The 23020-nt window shown below is 43.1% G+C and overlaps 2 protein-coding genes across 9 annotated transcripts in view; both read left to right on the top strand.

The window, feature by feature from the left end:
* Positions 1–14839, top strand: part of ADGRG2 (adhesion G protein-coupled receptor G2) — a 122689-nt gene extending 107850 nt beyond the window's left edge. For all 3 annotated transcript variants that reach the window (XM_061136126.1, XM_061136124.1, XM_061136125.1), the window contains 5 exons: positions 2285–2384; positions 2947–3230; positions 7128–7229; positions 8227–8379; positions 13085–14839. In XM_061136126.1, the coding sequence (XP_060992109.1) occupies positions 2285–2384; positions 2947–3230; positions 7128–7229; positions 8227–8379; positions 13085–13269 (824 nt within the window). In that variant the 3' untranslated portion in view covers positions 13270–14839. The remainder of the gene's footprint in view (positions 1–2284; positions 2385–2946; positions 3231–7127; positions 7230–8226; positions 8380–13084) is intronic.
* Positions 14840–19665: 4826 nt separating this feature from the next.
* The window catches only part of PHKA2 (phosphorylase kinase regulatory subunit alpha 2), a 93176-nt gene continuing 89821 nt past the window's right edge, over positions 19666–23020 (top strand). For 5 of the 6 annotated variants that reach the window (XM_061135973.1, XM_061135978.1, XM_061135975.1 and 2 more), the window contains exons 1-2: positions 19666–19805; positions 20242–20463. In XM_061135973.1, coding sequence (XP_060991956.1) covers positions 20386–20463 — 78 coding nt within the window. In that variant the 5' untranslated portion in view covers positions 19666–19805; positions 20242–20385. The remainder of the gene's footprint in view (positions 19806–20241; positions 20464–23020) is intronic. The other variant, XM_061135974.1, reaches the window with a different exon arrangement.

Consider the following 23020-nt stretch of genomic DNA (forward strand, 5'->3'; position numbering starts at 1 on the left):
AGCCGTGTGCTCAGCAGGGCAGAGAGAGAACATACAGATAAAGTCTAATGTAACTTCATCACCACACCAGCCCAGTATTCCTGATTATGCCACCTGTTGGTTGTTGGTCACTAAATCTTAGATGCCCCAAGATCTTGAAGAGTTCTTCATTCAACTCCCTGCCAAATGTAGAAACCTCCTGGACTTGACTTATCTTTGACTAGAGATAATTAGACCTCTGCTTGAATACTTCTATTATTGGGGAGCTCATTACTTTAATTAAAAACAAAATTCTACTGAGTGCGTTTGAAAGATCTTACAGGCTTTATTGAATACTTCATGAATTGGCAGCATCCCGTCTAGCAGCCAGAAAGGAGAATTGAGGAGCTGTACTAAGTGAAAGACTTTATAGGCAGAAGGAAGCAGGAACAAGGAAGTCACTCTGGGCAAAAAAGTGGGTTGGTTATTGCAAGCTTACTTTCCTCTGGGGATTTCCGGGGTCTCTCAGACAGGTTACCTAACTAGTGATGATTAGGCAATTTTTGATTGATTGGTTTAAGATTCCATTTCTGGGAGAGCCAAAGCTGTGATGGAGTTAAGTCTCAGTTTGGTAACCTGTGGCTAGCATAAGCAACTTGATTTTGGACCTGTTGTCTTATTTTTAATACCTTACAAGACAGCCTGTGACCATTTTCTAAAGCTCTACAGTTCTGAATTTCCATTAAGTTCACTTGGCTCTCTGGTAGCACTTACCCAGCGGTCTTAGTTTTGCTCTCTCAGGAAAAAAAAAATAAGCTGACACTTCTGCTGAAGAGTCCTTTAGATAATCAACAAGTAATATATAACATTGTGTATAATACTTTATGTCTCGATGTATTTTCACACAAGTAACCCCATAAAAAATAAGCCAGGGGAATTCCCTGGAGGTCCAGTGGTTTGGACTCTGTACTTCCACTGCCGGGAGGCCTGGGTTCAATCCCTGGTAAGGGAACTAGGATCCTGAAGGTCCCGAGGTATGGGTGGTTATTGGTAATACCAGGTGAAGACGTGATTTACCCTAATTCCCACAGCCCAAGAACAGCCTAGGCTGGCTTTCTAATTTCTTAGGCATACCTTTCCACTGCATTAGAGCTGCCACTCCTCTCAGACTCCTTCATCTTCTTCAGGCTAGATATTCCTTCACATATTCCCTACACAACAGATTACCTCCCTTGTCATCCTGCCTGTTGTTATATCTTTGTGAAGGGTACAGAACAACACCTTTCTAGAAGATAAGTCACTTATTCCCAGAAAAATAAGTCACTGCTTCTGATCTTGGGCATGGATTTTGTCTTATTTGTAGAATTCAGAAAGGTCAGGTTCCCTTGTCAGGGACAAGCTCCACACCCTCAATATTTTTAGGAAGGAGCCTCCCTTAGAAAGTCACCATATGTCAATGTCTCCATAATGTCCAAATACAAAAGAATTTAATGAAATATCATGTTAGATGGTACCAGGTAGCTGTCTTTTATTTACCAGAGCCTTGAGATTGGATGTCAGGCTGGTCTGTGTGCACAGAGTGTGAGATGTCGGCATGGGGTGGGGGATGATGGGGTGGAGGGCTGAAAAGGACTCCTCCTCAGTGCAAGGCCACTGTAAGGAAGGAGGAGACTCCTCATTATGCTTCCTGTTAATGGAAGTGCCCTGGGCCCTTGAGAGAGCCAGTGGTGGCAATCAACACCCGCAAATAACCAGGGCAGGCTTCTCAGTCCATCAGCAGATTCCAGATAATCAGTTCAGGACTTTGGAACTCATAATGGAAGGTTTTCCAGAAGTTGCTGGTAACCAAACTAGGTTGATTCTTTGGTTTACATTTTGGAGTCCTTTCACTTTGCCTGCCACCTGACCCTTAAAATTACATTACAGATGGGTAAGGGTAAGTGAGTTGCCATTTCCTTCTTACTCATGTGCCATCCAGGTAGCAGGAGTGGAAGGGGTCTCTGGTCTGTGGTTGTTCAGGATCCAAGCTGCTGGAGACTCTGTCTTAGGACAGGGCTTCCAAGATTGCCCTGAACTGGGGAAAAAAGTAGAGAATCTCACAAGGGTTTTATGGTCTAGGCCTAGAGGGGTAGCAAATCACTTCTATCCATAGTCCACTGGACAAGACCTAGTCAGATGGCCACATACACCCATATGCCGGGAGGCAGAGAAACTGGGTATGATGAATAGCTATGCTATTTCAGAAGAAAACAGAAAATCTCCATTCTTTTTTCTCACCACCTTCAGTTATTAGAACTTTGTGTAATCAGTGTTTCCTATCTTCCAGGCATCCCAGCTGTGGTTGTGACCATCGTCCTGATTATATCTCCAGATAACTATGGGCTTGGATCCTATGGGAAATTCCCCAACGGGTCGCCTGATGACTTGTGAGTACGAAGCCCCACGTGGAATTTTAAGTGAACTGGAAAGCAGAATTCTCCAAGAAAATGGAGGATCTAATCAGCATATCAGGTGGCTCTCATCCTAATAAAATCCAGTAATATTTACAGCAGACTTTGCAGTTATATATGTAAAGAGATCCGCTAGTTAGAAAAGTCATGCTACTACTTAAGTATGTAAAAAATGAATTATATTTCAAAAATACTTTTATAAGCCTCTGATAAAAATAAAATACAAGCTACACTATATTAGTAAAATTCATGGAGTAGACTTACTAGGATTGAAAGAGGATAAAATCTTTTAGTGTTTTCAAATAATATTTTTAAAATACTTTCAATCACCAGATTTCCTAAAATAAACTCTCTTGGATTTCTTCCCCTAGAGCTGTTAAGTGGCTATGGAGATTGGAGGTTTTATCCTTTTTTAAATTTTGTGCTTGTAGGATAATGTTCAGTAAAACAATATAGGTTCATTGTTACCATTTTAAACCATATTTCAGCAAGAAAAAACCAAAACATATGTTTTCCCTGTTTTTCCCCCCAATTCCAGTTGCTGGATCAACAGCAATGCTGTATTCTATATCACGGTTGTGGGGTATTTCTGTGTGATATTTTTGCTGAACGTCAGCATGTTCATTGTGGTCCTGGTTCAGCTTTGTCGAATTAAAAGGAAGAAGCAACTGGGAGCCCAGAGGAAAACCAGTATTCAAGACCTCAGGAGTGTCGCTGGCCTTACATTTTTACTAGGAATTACTTGGGGCTTTGCCTTCTTTGCCTGGGGACCAGTTAATGTCACCTTCATGTATCTCTTTGCCATCTTCAATACCTTACAAGGTAAGCTCTACAGCAAAAAATAAACACTGGATGAGTCATTTGAACTGACAGATATTGCAAGTAAAAGTTAAGAGTGTCTGCAAAGTAGCTTAAGATATAGGGAGGGGGTATATGTATTCGTAGGGCTTCCCTGGTGGCTCAGATGGTAAAGAATCTGCCTGCAATGTGAGAGACCCAGGTTCGATCCCTGGGTCGGGAAGACCCCTTGGAAGAGGAAATAGCAACCCACTGCAGTATTCTTGCCTGGAGAATCCCATGGATGGAGGAGCCTGGAGGGCTCACAGTCCACGGAGTCGAAAAGAGTCTGATATGACTGAGCGACTAACCCTTTCGCTATATGTATACATGGACTTCTCAGGTGACTCAGTGGTAAAGAATCTGTCTGCCAAGGGTTTGATCTCTAGGTTGGGAAAATCTCCTGGAGGAGGAAATGGCTACCGACTCCAGTATTCTTGCCTGGAGAATTCTATGGACAGAGGAGCCTGGTGGGCTACAGTCCATGGGGTCACAAACAGTCAGACAATACTTAGTGACTAAACAGCAGCAGCATATATCTTCATCTGGCTGATTCACATTGTTGTACAGCAGAAACTAACATGATACTGTAAAGCATTTATACTCCAATTAAAAAAATATATAAGTAAAATAAAAAACAGATTTATCTTTGAGAAAGGGTGCTCTGAGATCCTTGGAAGAAAGGCTAAATTCAAGAAGTGGTCACTTTCCCTCCTTAACATCACTGCCTCCTGGGAGGGAGCAAAGATATCAAGGGGAACCTACCAGTAACTATTTCTGGGAGAGTCAATCACTCTTCCTTCACCTGGTTCCTTATCTTTTTTATGTTTAATTTTGCTATTGAAGTTTAATAGAACATGCATACGGAAAAGTACACACACCATAAATGTCCCCGTGAGGTCTCACCACTCTGAGCTCCTCTGCCTGCATTTGATTTGAGGACAGTGATAAGCGAGAAGTCAGTGGCAGCAGCCTGGCCCAGTGGCTAATCCCTGTGCAGTTCCTCTGTCTAGACATACAGCAGACAAGCCAGGTTCTGTGTGTGGCCCTTGACCTTGGAGCTGCCCATTTAATGAAGCCCAGCTGCAGTCATTTGGGAACCCTCTTCCTCTATATTCTTTACAAAAGCAAATTACTTATTCTTTTGTTGACGCTTTTGTGCTACTCTTTGCGACCCCATGGACTGTAGCCCACCAGTCTCCTCTGTCCTAGGATTTCCCAGGCAAGAATACTGGAGTGGGTTGCCATTTCCTTTTCCAGGAGATCTTTCCGACCCAGGGATCAAACCCATGTCTCCTGCATTGTAGGCAGATTCTTTACCACTGAGCCACCAGGGAACCACACTCAATCTTTTAGATCAGCTTTGTCAAAGAGTTGTCAGCTGTGACTAATATTTAATGAACACACCTTGACATTAAAAGCCAAGCAAACTAATAGATTTGCATAGATAAGCTGGTTGGATGCCATGACATGAATTTGAGCAAGCTCCGAGAGTTGGTGATGGACAGGGAAGCCTGGCGTGCTGCAGTCCGTGGGGTTGCAGAGTCCAACATGACTGAGTGAACTGAACTGATAATAAGCATTCTTATCCCTTGGTTGTCTTTTATTCCAAATCTTCTGTTGGGAAGCCTTTTAACTGCATTCTCATCGGCTTGTTTTCATCTTTTCCTGGTGGCTTTTAGCTCCCATAGCATCCTCCTGTAGTACTATCTAGGCAGTAGTTCATTAACTTGAGATGGAATTCAAGTGCCTAATTTGGCTACTGGTTCTTATTTTATTTGGAGGAAGCCAGTTAATGTGCTTGTTGGTTACAAACCGTTTCTTCATTTTTACCTACAATGTACAGTTTCTGAACTTGTATATCCAGGTGTTGCGTTACTTATTGTAGAAAAGTTTTATTTGCCAACAATGGCATGCTAAGAGACACTTATTTTTAAAGAGAAAAAATATATGCCCAAATCATACTGATCATAAACCTGAAAGCATGGTACCTACCCTCACATACTTATGGTAGAAAATGAGCCTGCCCCTTTCTTATTTCCCCAGAATGACTTCTCATTAGAATACAAATGGACAGAAGGAACATATTGTTTCATTTGTAAAAGGGAACTAAACCCTAATTCACAGGACTTTGGGGTTGAGTAAAGGAAAGATGTGTACAGGTTCTGATTTGGGCCACGAGTACCCCCATTTTAGTCTCTCGTCTGTGCTGCTTCTCCCCTAATGCAACCAAGTGTAGCTGCCCAGGGTGGCAGGTGGACAAAGATATGCATTATTTGAGATGTCAGTCTTCAGAGTGGGCACATGCACCTGACTAAAAGCAAACCTGATATTTAAAAATGAAGGTCTTTAAGTAGATAGATTGGGGTTTGGGGCAAAGGAGGACTCAGAATTTGTCCATTCATCCAGCTAATATTTATTTGCTTTCAAAGGCTTGAGGAGTGGTAGCAAGGGGGCCACATGGGGAGCCCTGCACCTGCCTGCGGTGGGGAGGGGGAGGCAGAGCCTGAGGGCCTGTTGAGGTCTGAGGTGGCTTGGGAGGAAGAGGGAGGGCCCAGGAAGGGATGTGGCTGTGGACCGGAGAGGTGAGCTGAGGGATGAGAGACAGAGGAGGGGACGACATTGACAGAACTTGGAAATCGATGACACATATGGAGGGATGGGGAGGTGGGAGCCATGGACACAGTGTGAGAGCTGTGAGCTCCCATTTTCTTTGGGAGATGGCCGCTCAGGTAGCTCTGAAGAACAGCTCAGAAGAGGTATGGTGAGGGAGGTAGACATACATACAATCAAGCACACATCTTGGCAGAAGGTTACTGCTTGTCATAAGCCCCAGGTGTCTTAGTGGTGTTAGTGCTTTTCTAAGTGTGGGAAAATGCAAGAAACTACCTTATAAAATTTTCTCCTGAAAATACCTAATTATCTGAAGGCCTATTCTACCAGTTTTCCCAGAATATAAGGCACCTCATTCCCGATCTCCGTCCTGAAATCCTTTCAGGGTGTGTGGGAGGTCAGGGACTGCAGTGGCTCATGACTGAATCCTTGTAGAGCTCCATGGCCAGAGACATTCTTTAGCTGGCTGATCCTAGGTCTGAGCTGGTCTCCTGGGTGGATGGCTTGTACTTGCAAAGATTGTTGTCGTTGTTCAGTCATTAAGTCGTGTCTGACTCTTTGCAACCCCATGGACTGCAGCATGCCAAGCTTCTGTGTCCTTCACCATCTCCTGGAGTTTGCTCAAACTCATCTCCATTGAATCAGTGATGCCATCCAACCGTCTCATCCTTGGTCATCCCCTTCTCTTGCCTCCGGTCTTTCCCAGCATCAGGGTCTTTCCCACTGAAAGGGCTCTTCGTAACAAGTATTGAAGCTTCAGCTTCAGCATCAGCCTTCCAATCAGTATTCGGGTTGATCTCCTTTAAGATTGACTGGTTTGATGCCCTTGCTGTCCAAGGGACTCTCAAGAGTCTTCTCCTGCACCACAATTCAAAAGCATTAATTCTTTGGTGTTCACCCTTCTTTATGGTCCAACTCTTACATCTGTACATGACTACTGGAAAAAAACATAGCTTTGACTATATGGACCTTTGTTGGCAAAAATAGGGAAGGCTTAAGACAGGATGTAAGAGGCAAGACAGTGAGGTAAATTTTGGAAATATAGAGTGATCATTCTTTTTATAAATATATTTTTTTAATCTTACAGAGATAGTTCTCCCAGGATGCCTTTTGATAGCAAACTTTCCCAAGACTTTGGGCTTTATTTTCAATCTGCAAAATTTCATTTTTCCTATCGCTGCCAAAGATTTTATCATTGTGTGAAGTAAGCTTATGACATTCAGGTCTCAGTTTGGAATTCATTGTGTTGTGTTTCCCCCCGTCCCATAGGATTTTTCATATTCATCTTTTACTGTGTAGCAAAAGAGAATGTCAGAAAGCAGTGGAGGCGGTATCTTTGTTGTGGAAAGTTACGACTGGCTGAAAATTCTGGTAAAGATTTGCCTTTTTCTCCTTTTCTTAAATCTTGAGGAAGAGATTGCATAAGTTAAGATCCAAAGCAATTAATGCCAGAGGAATATTGAATCTAGAAATCAATGAATGGAACCCGCTCAACAGAAAATATCCAGTGTGAACATTAGGGAAAAAAACCTAGTGAATTAAAAAAAAAAATTAGTCATATCTGAGAACTTAGTGAGCTATATAATTAATGGCCTGGCTGCTTCTGGAATGAAGCAGCAGTGAAATGTTTAGAATTCATTTTCCTTTGAGTGCATGTTTTCCATTTGTCCAGAGTAATTTTTCATATTTACCGTCCTAATTTTTTAAATCTTGACTCAATGTTTTCTCCACAGGTCCTGATTGTCAGTGACTTCATTTATTTGTTATTGGGCCAGATTTTACATAAAAGTCTTAGCATACATTTGGCTACTTTGAAGTTATTTTCAGCTATGCCCTGCTGGGTTGTATAGCGAATAGATCATTTTTAAGAAAATAAGAAAAATGAAGTACTCTTTGAAAATCTCAATTCCTTTTGCATAAATATCACCCGCAAATACAGACTTTGCTGTATTGCAAAGGTCTGGTTGCACAAGATCAGAAAATGGCAGTACCTAGAGTTCAGTCATTTGCCCAGATTTAAGAGCCATGAGTCATCACAGCAGGTCGATTCGTGTTCTTGTGAAGATAGTCTTTGACTCTGAAATATTACCTAATTCAGTGGCTATTTATAGACACAATCAAATTAGCCTGGCTTTTAGTTCTGAGAGAATATAGGTTACTTTTGACCAGTCAGTCATTTAAAGGACAAATGTCCTTTAATTTAATTTAATTTAATTTAAATGTCTTAAATGAAAATACCTATGAAATGTGGAATTCTCTATAAGATCTGAGAGCGAGAGATTATTTCCTAGAAAGAGTTATGCTGTGTCTCTTGCATTTGCACTTCAACATTCTGCCCTGTTTTTCTATAATGCTTATCCTGCTATAGACTGGAGTAAAACTGCTACTAATGGTTTAAAGAAGCAGACTGTTAACCAGGGTGTCTCCAGCTCTTCAAATTCCTTACAGTCAAACAGTAACTCCACCCACTCCACCACGCTGCTAGTGAATAATGATTGCTCAGGACTCGCCAGTGGGAACGGTATGTATGTCTCAATGTACTATTTCTCAAGTTAGTGTTTGTTTATTAAAGCAGCTTTATCCTTTAATGGCACTTTTACTTAGCAAAGTGAATAGCTACATATATGACTATTGGATCAAAATGTAGTTCCCTTGTAAAAGAGAAAGTTGATTCATCCAAATTTATTCGTTTTAGAGAAAAAATTTTTTTAAGATTTAGGGTTTTTAGAAATATTTATTTTTAATTGATTGATGATTGCTTTTAAAATATTGGTTTGATTTCTGTCATACATCAGTGTGAATTAAGCATAGGTGTACATATGTCCCCTTAGGGTTGTTTTTTCTTAAAGATTTAATTTTTCATGATGAGAATGGATGATGACCTAAAAGTTTTAATGTGGCAAATCCTAACTTAGGTATTGCCCAAAGACTTCTTATGTTCTTTCTGTGCAGTCAGTACCTAAAATAGTAAGACTATATCAGTTTTTTTAATATATCTATAGTTACACATCTTCAACATTCTAAACCTTCCTATTTTTTGCTTATCATTTTGTTCATTCTGTGCCACAGTGTGGCTGCCTCGTGACAATTCCCAAATCCCCATAAAGATATCCAGTACTGAAAGATGAATTGTGTCTACAGTAGACATACAGATGATTTCTGTTGTGCCTCATTTACTCATTAATTCTGACATTTATAGCTTAAATTTCCTTTACGTTTTCTTTCCTTCGTAAGACTGAGCTGTTCATTACTCATAAAAACTTACCTATTTCTATCTTCTTTGACTTCTTAATATAACTTCATTTTTATAAAAACTTAAATTATGCTGGTATATTTTCCCCTTCCCTGGAGAATTTGCCTTTACTTATTATTTTAGAGTATTAGTTATTGTGTGATAAATGCAGATAAATTTGTGAGAAGGTTCATATACTTAACAGATAGTTTTCCAGCCTCCCAAAGTTGGGAGGTCTTACTGGTTTGTATAAACTTTTAAAATAGCAAAATAAGAGGATGCTTCTAAATCAAGGTTTCTCAACCTGGGCACAATTAACATTTGGGGCTAGATAATTAAGTTTTAGGGGGGCTGTTCTGTGCATTTGAGGATGTCTAGCAACATCTCTGGTCTCTACCCACCAGGTACCAGTAGTACCCCCACACTTACCCCATGTTGTGACAACTAAAAATGTCTCTCAGTATTGTGAAAAAATGTTTCCTGAGGGGTAAAATTGGCCCCTTGCTGCTTGTGGAGAACCCTTGCTGTATAAGATGAGAACCATTTCTACATAAGATGAGCTGCCATGGGGCCTTAGCTTTTTACTGTAGATACCAGGGGCAGAGCGGGGCTTTATGTCAAATAGCTATAGTAGGACTGACTCAATGTAGGTAAACAGAGTAGATCAAGGCTGGTTAATAAGTTTGTGTGACAAACTAGATTCAAAGTTGAGAAATCAGAGGTGTGAGCTAAGTCATCAAGAATCCTAAATCGCAACCTATCAGTAAAGCCTGTTGGTTTGGATAGAAGTGTTTGGGGCTCTTAAAACCAAATTTTTCCATATTCTAGAAGTAACTCAGAGATTGCTTAGTCTATCGCTTGCCTAGTCTATCAGTATGTTACCATCCTTCGGGGAATGAGATCAGATGGAAGCAGCACTTTTTGCAGAGCTATTTGACATGGTTGATTTGACACAGCTGTTTTCGACAGCTGACAGTGAGGGTGGGGTACATTTTAGATTACCAAAATGGCCACATGCTTAGTATCATGTAACCTGCATATCAGATAGACTTCCTTGACTCCTCATTTCACACATCAGGATTTGGGATGGATGAGGGAAAAGAAGCTGGAAGGTCAATGGTTTGTTTATTGTACCAGGTCAAGTTGTTCCTGCACCAAAATGTCCTCAAACCAAAATGCCTAACTCAGAATAGCAGCCTCAGACAGTCATTTGCCTATCTCTATGCCCAGAGATGGGGCTTTGTTAACCATATCGATCACCGAGTTTGTGTGAATACTATATATTTCAGTTATGCCTTAGAAGCTTAAGGTATAGTTGTTGCTAAGTCGTGTCTGACTCTTTGCGACCCCGTGGACTGTAGCCCACCAGGCTCCTCTGTCCGTTGGATTTCCCAGGCAAGAATACTGGAGTGGGTTGCCATTCCTTCTTGAGGGGATCTTCTTAACCAGGGATTGAGCCCCCCACCCCGCCCACCCCACCCCGGCCCGCCCCTGTCTCCTGTATTGCAGGCAGATTCTTGACCATTGAGCCATCTGGGAAGCCCAGAGGCTGTGTTACTAGCAGCCATCTGATTCAGTACACGTGGCCACAAGCTCACAGTTTCAAAGAAACATTGCATGTTGACTCTTTCACTTCTGAACCATCTAACCCTGAGCAAAGCATTTACTTTCTGAAACCTTAGTTCCATCATCTATGAAATGGGGGTAATAATAGCACTCATGCCATAGAGTGATAAATGAGATGATACTTAAAAAGTTCTCAGCACTCTTTTTTTTTTGTTTTTGCTGACAAAGCAAGAGATTTTATTGGGAAAGGGCGCCTGGGCGGAGAGCAGGAGAGTAAGGGAACCCAGGAGAACTGCTCTGTCACATGGCTTGCAGTCTCGGATTTTATGGTGATGGGATTAGTTTCCGGGTTGTCCTTAGCCAGTCCGTCTGAGTCAGAGTCCTTCCTGGTGGTGCACGCCTTGTTCAGCCAAGATGGATGCCAGAGAGAAGGATTCTGGGAGGTGGTTGGGCAGGTGTTGTCTCCTTTTGACCATTCCTGAACTCTTCTGGTTGGTGGAGGCTTATTAGTTCCCTATTCCTTACCAGGACCTCCTGTCATAAAACAACTCATGCAAATGGTTATTATGGTGCCTGGCCAGGGTGTGTGGTTTCAATCAGTGTGCTTCCCCTAACAACTCCCCTCTGAGAGACTTCATACTCAAGATACTTCTTGGGAATTGGGGTGGAGGTCTCTTTCTTCTGTAACTTCTTCCTGCTGTGCATGGGCATAGGCCTGCCTAGCAGAACAGAAGTCTCTCTCTACCTGATCTAAGTCAAGGTATTTTTTCCCTTAACTGAAACTAGCATTCACCCTTGTAATATAGCACTTTAGTTTGAAACTGTTGTCTCCTCTCAGAGATGAAATAGGGGCCAACAGGAGACCTAACAGGATAGTCATCACTGGTCCCCAGAAACAGGAGGCAATATTTGGGGTGAGGGCTGCAGGGTTTGTGCTTTTTTTTTTTTTTTTTTTTTTTTATTAGTTGGAGGCTAATTACAATATTGTAGTGGTTTTTGTCATACATTGACATGAATCAGCCATGGATTTACATGTATTCCCCATCCCGATCTCCCCCCCACCTCCCTCTCCACCCGATTCCTCTGGGTCTTCCCAGTCAGCACTCTTATTATTAGTATAATTATGACATGAACTAACACTTGGGCTTATTATTTAGGTTTCTACATTGTCAGAAACATGGTGCCAAGGAGCTAGAGGATCTCAGCAGCTGTGCCCACCCCCAACACACACACACACACACACACACACAGAGGATCTCAGCAGCTGTGCCTACCCCCAACACACACACACACACACACACACAGAGGATCTCAGCAGCTTTGCCCACCCCCAACACACACACACACACACACACACACACACACACACACACACACACACACACACACACACACACACACACACACAGAGTTCAGGGCCTGCTTGGGGTTGGGGAGGCCCAGCTCCCCTGGCCTGGACTTTGAGGTTGGACTTGGTGGTTTCTTCTTGGAAATCAGTCTTATCCTGACTCAGGGACTGGTTTAGTGTACAAGAGACGATTTTTTTTCTTGCCAGGACTGTTGTCACTGTTGGGATTTCTCTATTACAGAGTTTTATTTTATAGGACTCAGGAATCCAAGAACCTTGTGCGGGATCTCTCTTAATCTTTGGGGGAGACCAGACTATTACCCCAGATTATATTACACATATGCTAATACTTGACTGCAGTATATGTTCAACCAGAGTTAGGAATTGGGCCTTTTAAAATCAAATATATTGCTTTGCTTCATATTTTTACAATCTCATTTTTAACGAAGTTACCATAGGAAGTGGTTTTTGAATGATTCTCCAATTCGTTTTGTTTACTTTGAGTGGTCTTAGGAAAGGAAAGGAATGAAAAGTAAATAAAATATGACTATATATCAGATATTTTTGTAAAATAAAGATTGCCTAGAACTAATTTTGGTTCACATTTGTCTGTATCTACTTTTGGTTTTATTTTTATTTTTTACTAATTTTTTGGGGGGTGCTGTGCTGGGTCTTCATTGCTGCACAGGCTTTTCTTTAGTTGTGGAGAGTGGGAGCTACTCTCTAATTGCAGTGTGTGACCTTTTCATTGTGGGGGCTTCTCTTGTGGAGCATGGGCTTTAGGGCATGCAGGCTTCAGTAGTTGCGGCTCCCTGGCTGTAGAGCACAGGCTCAATAGTTATGGCACACCGGCTTAGTTGCATATGGGATCTTCCTAGATAAGGGATCAAACCTGTGTCTCCTGCATTGGCAGGTGGATTCTTTACCACTGAGCCACCAGGGAAGCCCCAGAAATATGTTTTTAAAAAAGACTTTGTCTGCATGTGCATACTTAAGAATAAAGTAACATTTAGGTTTGTTTATTTCAAAAATGCTGTCTATGGATACTTCATGACACCAATTTTGTTTTTCCTTATACAGGGAATACTTCTGCAGAGAAGAATGGTGTTTCTTTCAGTGTTCAGAATGGAGATGTGTGCCTCCATGATTTCACTGGAAAACAGCATATATTTAATGAGAAAGAAGATTCCTGCAGTGGTAAAAACCGTATCGCTCTAAGAAGGACTTCAAAGCGGGGAAGCTTACACTTTATTGAGCAAATGTGATTCCTTTTCCTAAAATCAAAGCATGTTGCTTGACAGTGTGAAAATGTCCAATCTTACCTTTTACACAATGTGAGTTGTATAAAATCAACTAATTTTATACTCAGTAACTTTGGGATGAACATAAGCTAATTGAGGGAAATGGTTGCTATTGGAAGAGAAAACCAAAACATAATACCATGGTTCTAAGACATTTGCGATTTGGTTTCTTATCCTTCATTTTAAAAGAAGATTGGTTTTAAACAACACACTAAGAATAAGACTCATTTAAAACAAAATCAAAGCAGTTCATTTGCAGCCTCTTTTAAAGAGGCTAAGATATCTTTGATAACATCATAGAAAGCCACTGTTGACTTCATCCTGTTGGTGAGTTTGTTGTGCATGCCTTTGTTGTAAATAAGCTAAACTCTAGTGATCCACATGTCAAAAATCTTACTTCTGCATTTTTGGTATTTATTTTCTACTGTGTAAATTTCTTTCTTTGTAGAATCGTGGTTGTGTTGTTGCGTCTAATGTGATAATTCAGGAAATTGTTGCTGGTTCAGTGAACTCTAAACCTCCTTTTTTTGGAGATTATATAGGATGTGAAATACACGACCTTCACTGAAATCAAGAAATAATGATGCCAGCCAGACTGGAAAAATGTAAGCAGACAGTGCCACAGTTAGCTCATACAGTGCCTTGGAGTGAGTTAGAAAAAGGTGCTCCCACTGGGCAGACACAGTGTCATGGGCTCATGATTTGGCAGAGTGGAGGCCATATTTTAGCCCCATTCACTCTCTGGGGTACACTGTTGTTCCGGGTACCAGCTGTACAACCGTACATAGCATCCAATACCAACACCCATCTTCTGACCTCATTCCTAATCATCAGATTATGGAAGCTGCACCAGGATGTTTAGCTTAACACCGTGGTTACAGAGAGGGATGGAAGTGTAATCTGGACCATATGGCAGGAAGATCGTGAATGTGGAGGAGATACATACACTGCCACTTCTCAAATCCCCAGAGCCTTTCAGAAAAGGGGAGTAGAGTAGGATTACTTTTTAAAAGAGATGTACATTAAAAGAATCATATTGCTGTTCTTTAAAAGGCAACTGTATGGTACTTTGTTGATTGTTATGCCTGGTACACACTGGCCCAGCCAGAGCTACAATTATTTTTTAAAATACTTGTCTTGATGAATGTATAGTGACAAGGGGGAGCAGCTATTGGGAACAGTGAACTATCCTACAATGCTGTTGTTTCCATATGTATCGAACCCTGATTGCTCTTAGTCATAGCGAGTCTGTCTTCCTTCATACCTGCAACTGCTTGAACAGTGCTTCGTGTCCTTATTAGGAACATTATGAAACCCTTAAGTTAGGTCTTTCACTAAGGTTCCCTTTCATATATATTTCAAGTGAATGCTGTATCCCAGACTAACCGTAGTCATAATGTAATACACTTCTGTGAGTGCTGATTAGTCTTTGCGCTATTTCTCTTCCAATTTATTTAATTGTCTTGTATTTATATGTTAAAATCGACAAAAGTGTTAAAAATCGCCAAAATAAATTTGCAATTAAGTCCTTTAAGTTTGAGAATTTTCACAAAAGGAAAACATCTGCGATCTCTTTCCCTGGCGGTGGAGCATGATAAAACAGTAGGACCAGCCTGATGAAGACAGTAGCAGCCTTTGGCAGGCAGCAGGCATGCTGTGAATGTAAAGTCAGACCAACGATTGACTTGCCTTCTGAGATTGCTTTCTGAGGTCTTTTTTTCATTTTCCTCTTACTCTTTCAAGATTATGTCTTTTACACATGTTGCCATTGGCCCACACAAGCCCCAGATTTGGATCCCCTCCAAGTATCTGCTTCCTCAGCATCAAACAGTAGGATTTCAAGAAGGTGAGGATTGGATTTGGGGTTCCTGGGGAGCTGGTTAGCATGTAGGAGCCATAAATGGGGAAAGCTGGCTTCAACTGCATAAGAGGTTTCTGAATGATCTCTCTTTCCTCGGTGTTCAGTTGCTCCAAAGATGCTGAGTACTAATTCGATGAGAAAGGTGATGAGATGCTCTGAGTTTGGGGGGTGAGATATCAGAAACCAAATCTCTCAAGGCAGATGAAACAAAGTGTACACAAAAGGACACACAGTGTCTGACATCTTATAGGTCCTGCCCCCTGCCATTTTTCCCATTGTGTTTTGTGTCTGGGCAACAGTCATTAAGTCAGGTTCTCTTGTCTGTATTTTTACTTCAGAGAGATAAGGGGCAGGACAGAGAAAATGTTCCTGAGAAGCATCCTTCGTTGGGTTTAATATTGGTCCCACAATCTGAGACTCTACTGAAGGAAACAAAGGAGGTCGCAATAGGAGGAGGCAAGGAGTATCACAACAGTGACCAGTATTTGAAGGAGCATTTTCTCAGAACATTTGAGAAGGTTTTTTTTTCCCTTTTTCCCAAAACATACTGCAATCATTAATCCCACAAAGTAACTCTGTTAACTTCAGTGTGTGGGATCATGATTGTTCTCAGTAAAAATGGTGAAATGGCTTCACTGGGGTTACTGGGTTGTGTCTAATGAGGTTACCTGGGAGGCAGGTTAGTTTGTTGAAGGTCATTTCCACAAAGAGCTAATTTATTGAACAAGCAGTTTATCAGATGGACTAGCGTGTTGTCATTTTGTCTCCATAAGAGCATTTGAAGGACTATTCAGTTTGTTTCTGCTTTAGCTCCTTGCTGCTGTGGTTGGAGTCTGAAGGACAGATGGGAGAAAGACTGAGTGGATATAAGAAGATCATCTTAAACAGGAAGAATTCTTAGCAGTATATATATATTTTTTTCACCTCAGTCTCTAGGTACAGCAACAAAAAATTGGGGCAGACAAACATTGAATACTTTCTTCCCAGAGTATATTCTTTTAAATATATTTATAAATATATACCTCACTGTGAAGAAATCTCATACTCCCTGGTGTTTCTCTCTTTACCTCTCAAAGTAGCTGCAGGAAGCTAGAGCAGAGACACGTTCATCATTCTTTAAAATATTGTGATAAAAAACAAAATGATCTCCAGCCAACTAAAATTAAACTGTCATAGAAATAACTAAATTTGGCAAATTGGCTATTTTCAGCAAATTAATTCAGAATGGACTTACTCCTCAGTGTCTAAGATGGAGTGCTTTTCTTTAGAGTCAAAGACCTAAACCCTCTAGGAGAAACATTTGTTGGTTTCCGCTTTGGACACTGATATGTGGCTTTCTGGGAATTTCCTTGATAGCAGCCCCCTGTGGCAGGACAATGGGCAGACCCTCTGGTTGGGGACAGAGAAATTATACATGGTGCTACCCCAGGGTCCAGTTTTGGGTTTTCATCTTTGTAAAGATCATGAATCAGCTTCAGAAAGAACAATATACCCCATCACATTCCATATCTGATTCTTAGCGAACATTTGACAAATGACTTGGAAACATATTTCTAGTGGGATACAACCAGAGAAAGCCTTCGTGAATAGAAGGACCAACATATGGAGGTTTCCTAACTCAGGAACATAGAATACTAAGATGTGAGTCTAGTGTTTTATATAGCACAGCTTCTAGTCCAAAAAGAATCACTGAAATTTGCTTGGAAATTTAAAAGCTTAAGAGTAGTTGCCTGCCTTCTTTTTGGTTTTATCCCTGAATTTCAAGCTTATTGAAAAAATACAGCTTATATGATAATATACATTAAAGCATGATGCTGCTGCTGCATGTGTGCCCAGTCATGTCCAACTCTTTGTGTCCCCATGGACTGTAGCCTGCCAGGCTTCTCTATCCATGGGATTTCCCAGGCAAGAATACTGGAGTGGGTTGCCATTTCCTTCTCCAGGGGATCTACCCATCCCTGGGGATCAAACTCGCATCTCCTGCATTGCAGGTAGATTCTTTACCGCTGAGCCACCAGGAAAAGCCACATTAAAGCATAGACCAAAGCCTAAGAATGCAGGTTGGCTATACACCAAAAGGGGTGTATGTGTGTAGCAGATTTTACAGAGAATGAGGTCAAGAAACTGAAAATGTTTCTGTACTGGATGGAAATGTACAGGTAATATGTAAAGGTCATCAGTTATATTCCCCTGTGACTGCAAAATGGACTCTTGAAGAAGAACTCAATGTGAGCAAAGGCAGTAATGATTACAACTTTTAGATACAGTTTACATAAGAGTTTTGTAAGGGGACATACATGCCAAGAGATTTCATGGTGATAATGTCTAGTTTTATTTACCCCTTGTTGACCACAGCAAATTCTTCATGGAGGCACATCAAATGGACTGCTGCATTATTTAAGAGCCAATAGTAAGAAAATTCAACATTCAAGAAACTAAGATAAAAAAAAAACTAATCATAGCATCCGGTCCCATCACTTCATGGCAAATAGATGGGGAAACAGTGACAGTATTTTCTTGGGCTCCCAAATCACTGCAGATGGTGACTGAAGCCATGAAATTAAAAGATGCTTGCTCCTTGGACAAAAAGCAATGACAAACCTAGACAGCATATTAAAAAGCAGAGACACACTTTGCTGACAAAGGTCCATCTAGTCAAAGCTATGGTTTTTCCAGTAGTCATGTATGGATGTGAGAGTTGGACCATAAAGAAGGCTGAGTGCTGAAGAATTGACACTTTTGAACCATGGCATTGGAGAAGACCCTTGAGAATCCCTTGGAGAGCAAGGAGATTAAACCAGTCAATCCTAAAGGAAATCAATTCTGAATATTCACTGGAAGGACTGATGCTGAAGCTGAAGCTCCAGTACTTTGGTCACCTGATGTGAAGAGCTGACTCATTAGAAAAGACCCTGATGCTGGGAGAGATTGAAGGCAGGAGGAGAATGGGTTGACAGAGGATGAGATAGTTGGATGGCATCACCGACTCAATGGACATGAGTTTGAGCAAGCTCTGGGAGATGGTGAAGGACGGGGAGGCCTGGCATGCTGCCGTCCATGGGGTTGCAAAAAGTTGGACATGACTGAGTGACTAAACAACAAGTAAGAAACAAGTGAGCTACTTGCTTTGGTGCTTTAGCTGAGTGAGGCAAGTTTCAGTTAAGTTTAGTCACTCAGTCATTTCAGTTCAGTCACTGAGATGCAGGTTTATGTTACAGAATTTCAAAAATGAACTTGGTTAAGGATGATACATAGGGGACCCAGTTGAATATGACTGATTTTCTTTCATTCACTTATTCATTCAATTCTAATTGAGCTATAACTACATGCTCAACACTGTACCAGGCACAGTGGGAGATACCAAAGACTGTTTCAGTGAATAACTTACGATCCAGTTAGAAAAACATGCCTCACATGGAAACAATACAAGGCAATACATTATTGTCAAATGATGATTAAACTAGCTAGGATTTATAAAGTGCTTTTCTATGAGCCAGGTATGATGCTTTATATTCATCCTCTTATTCAAAGCCACCCTAGGAGGTAGGTGCTATCATTATTCCAATTTAAAGATGAGAACATTGAATTTCAAACAGGTAAAACATGCCAAAGTTCACACCAATTGTAAATGGCAGAACTGGAATTTGAACTCAAGTTGAACAGATTCCAAGACCTAAACTCTTGCTAAAGAAACAGGGGAATTCAGAGTATGGGGATGACTAACAGGAGAGAAGAGCTGAGCGGGCCCTTAAAGAAAAGAGTCTTCAGATAAGCGGGGAGGAGGTCTACTGGGTCAGTTCAGTTCAGTTGCTCAGTCGTGTCCGACTCTTTACCACCCCATGGACTGCAGCACGCCAGGCCTTCCTGTCCACCAAGCATACAGTTAAATGCATGGAGAGTAGCAAAGGAATTTAGGAAAGGCTATTAGCTGAGCTGTCAGATTATGGGACCAGATTTTGGTAGAAAATGAATAGTTCGCTGAAGATAGTAAAAACAGTGGGTAATTAGCAGCCACGAAAAACGAATGCCAAGTTTCAAGTTGTAGGCCTGGCGGTGGGCCTCAGTTCAGGCCAGGTGAGCTTCTCCCAGGTGCCTAGTGTTGAGGCTGCAGGCGCCGTGAGCAGCTGCGGTACCCTGCCCTGCCCCAATCTGTCCCTCTCCTCTCCCCTCTGGGTCCCACTAGTCTGTTTCCGCTCGTGGGCAGAGACGCACCAGGGCAGAGCTGCTCTTCTGGCCTGCGGAGGGGTTGCCCAGGTAGCAGCGGTGGGCGGACCTATTTCTCCCCTCAAGGAGCCCTCCCTACGGCCGCTTGAGAAGCCTCGTCGCCCGCCAGCAGCCTGTTCTTTATCTCCCCAATTCAGCTTGCTGCTCCGCAGCGCGGGCGGATCTGGAGGCGGTGCTAGAGGGCGGGGCCGGGGATGCGATTGTGAGCTCATCTCAGGGCGGGGCGGGCCAGCGTCCCAGCGTTTCAGAGGTGTTCTGCGCCTCCGGCCCGGCTCCGCTGGTTGCGCTCCGCGCCGGGGGCGTAGCGGGAGGCGGGCCTGGGGCGGGTCCACGGGGCGGGTCCGGGACCTCCAGATGCCCGCGACGGAAGGGCCTGTTTCAACAGCCCCGGCTGTGGTCGGCTGCTGGCGGCGAGGTAAGGGGCTCAGAGAGGCAAACTGGTTCCCGCCCGGAGCTAAGTTCCCCGCTACTCTCGCGGGCCACTTCGTTTTCCTTCCCCCGCGGGCCGGGACTCGGGGGGTTCGGTTCCGCGGCGGGGGCGCGGCCAGGGGCGGGACTGTGAGTGGGCTGCGGCGGGCGGGAAGGATAGAGTTCGTGGCCGGCCTCGAGGCCGCCTCGCGACCGCCTACAGACGAAAAAGGCTTGGCGGGCGCACCGTCGCCCCAGGCCCGGAACCCAGTTCCCTACTTCTCCCGCGGGGTTGCCGGGGACCCGCGAGTGTCGGGAGCGCGTCGGGCCTGGTCGAGGCGGGGTCGCCGTAGTGCCAGCCCCTATCTCCGCCTTCGCGCCTTTCTACTGTAAGAAAGCTGACTGGCTTTCCAGTCATACTTTGGTTCTGTCGTTTTTAAAAGTCCCTACGTCTTAGCACCGGGCTCCATCCCGAGAACTGGCCGAGGCTGTGACTGTTTGGGAACCAGGCCCGCTTGGCGGCCGCAGCGCGGGCGACCCGCCTCCTTGCCACGGGTCGGACGCCGAGGCCCGGGAGCAACGCGGAGATGAGGAGCAGGAGCAATTCCGGGGTCCGCTTAGACGGATATGCGCGGCTGGTGCAGCAAACAATCCTCTGTTACCAGGTAAGGAGGGACCACGTCGAACTGCCCTCTCGAGGCACTTATGCCCCTACTCAGTCCCGTCTCGTGGCCTTAGACTTTGCAGTTACGAGGTTTTTTGTTTTTTCCTTTATTTTATTTTATTTTTTTTTAAACTTTTTATTTCCAATTGAAGTATAGCAAGTAAGTGCAAGTGAAGTTGCTCAGTCGTGTCCAACTCTTTGCAACCCCATGGATTGTAACCTACCAGGGTCCTCCATCCATGGGATTTTCCAGGCAAGAATACTGGAGTGGGTTGCCATTTCCTTCTCCATGTTTTTTCCTTTAAATCCAGTTTTGCTAGCCAGTGGTTACTCCTACCCCCCCATTCCCACCTCGTCCACTTTCCGAGTCAGGGGACCGAAGGGCTTTGGGAATATACTTCACAGGATTCTTTGACTACTGTTTGGGATTGAAGATAGGAGCCCTTTAGATGCCCTGGGTACAAAATGCGTCTTTTTGCATGGACTCAGCTTCTTTCGGATGGAAAGAGGTGTGTGTAGATTGGACAGCACACTGAATGAGGATGGTGAGCTCTGGACTGTGACGACAATAGATAGGAGGGGAGAAATGCTGGGGTGTGTATCCCACTCCTGGTTGTGTGGCGACGGCTGCTATTCCGCCCTTGAATTATCTTGTTAGAGACCCACCTGGGAGGGCCTTAGGGCTTACTCTGTTGCCCTCATTTTACTGATGAGAAATCTGTGAGCCAAAAAAGTTACTGCAGGTAGCAGGGTTAGACCCAAACGCAGGTGTTCGCTCAAGCTAGAGGAGATCTGTGAAGCTTCTCATGTGGTCTGACGTCTGAATATCTTCTGTTTTGTATTACTCCGCTAAAGTTATGTGTGGCCCAACATGTAAGACCCCTGGACTATTTTTATTCTTCCTGAAGACAGCAGCTGTGTTGCTTGCCTTCAATCAACAGCAACTATTTATAGGACCTCCATGTCAGAGAAGGAAGTGGCATTCCATGATAGAGGCCCGGTCACTCCCAAAGCACTGACCCTTTTCCCTATAGCCAATTTCACAGGTTTGTTTCTTCATTCAGGAAATATTTGTTGTGTACCTGTTATGTGCAAGGCACTCTGTCTGGTGCTGGGCCTACAAAGAAGAGTAGATACTTGTAGTGCAGTGAGATTCATGTGTAGGGGATAGGTCCACAGTCCCTTGTTTGAAACTCTTGACATCAGATAATGGTTTGCAAGTCAGGACTGTTTGGATTTGGGGTGGTATACATATATTAAATATTTCCTAGTAACTGCAGTGAAATCTAGGCAGCACCCTTAATCAAACACATTATTGTTTTCTACATCGGAATATGGAGATTATCACTGAGTAGGAAAAGTAAATGCAGCAAGCAGTTTCACACCAGTTCAGGTCAGCATTTAGCCATCAAATGAGCTTGCTGAAAACTTATGAAAACACTTCAAGTTTTTAGAGCATATTGGCTTTTGAAATTGCACATGAAGGACTGTGATTCTTATTTTGGGAGCCTTGCCCCATTTGGGGAGCATGAAGGAGTACTGGAAGAGATGATGTTCAAGTTGAGAACTGAAGAAGTAGGCCAGCAAATGGGGGTGACTTTTCTTTTTTGCTTTTCTCTTTGAAGTAGATTATAATTACTTATACACAGTGGTTTGAAAATCCAAGTTGAAAATCCTTGCCGTTCACTGTGAAGGAGCTTTAAGGAGAACTGATCAATCTTGGTGATTGTGTTACACCTGGGTTTAATCTCTAGCTCTTTCTTCAACTAAAGGTGTAACCATTTCCCACCTCTGAGTTCAGACCCTTATCTGTAAAATGAGGATAATTAACACCTGTGATTAGTGCTCAGTATATCACCTGCTCTCCCCACCTGCTGCTGCTGCTGCTGCTAAGTCACTTCAGTTATGTCCGACTCTGTGTGACTGCATAGATGGCAGCCCACCAGGCTCCCTCATCCCTGGGATTCTCCAGGCAAGAACACTGGAGTGGGTTGCCATTTCCTTCTCCAGTGAATGAAAGTGAAAAGTGAAAGTGAAGTGGCTCAGTCCTGTCCAACTCTTCAGAGACCCCATGGCATTAGTAAACAGCGCTGTTGGTCATGGTATAATTTTGATACGTTGTTGTTAGTCGCTGAGTCATGTCTGACTCTTTGTGACCCCAGGGGCTATATAGCCTGCCAGGCTCCTCTGTCCCATGTTATTCTTCAGGCAAGAATACTGGAATGAGTTGCCACTTCCTTCTCCAGGGGATCTTCCAGACCAGGAATCGAACCCAAGTCTCCTGCATTGGTAGGAGGATTCTTTACCACTGCACCACCCAGGAGGCCCAATTTTGATATGAAGTGAAGTGGCTCAGTCATGTCCGACCCCAAGAATACTGGAGTGGGTAGCTATTTCCTTCTCCAGGGGATCTTCCTGACCCAGGGATCGAACCCAGGTCTCCCACATTGTAGGCAGACGCTTTACCGTCTGAGCTACCAGGGAAGCCCAATTTTTTTTTTTTTAATAGGCCACACATATTCAGGCCACAAGTCCTCACCTCACCACCCTGGTCCAGG

The sequence above is a fragment of the Dama dama genome, chromosome X, assembly GCF_033118175.1.
Source record: "Dama dama isolate Ldn47 chromosome X, ASM3311817v1, whole genome shotgun sequence".
Taxonomy (NCBI): Eukaryota; Metazoa; Chordata; class Mammalia; order Artiodactyla; family Cervidae; genus Dama; species Dama dama.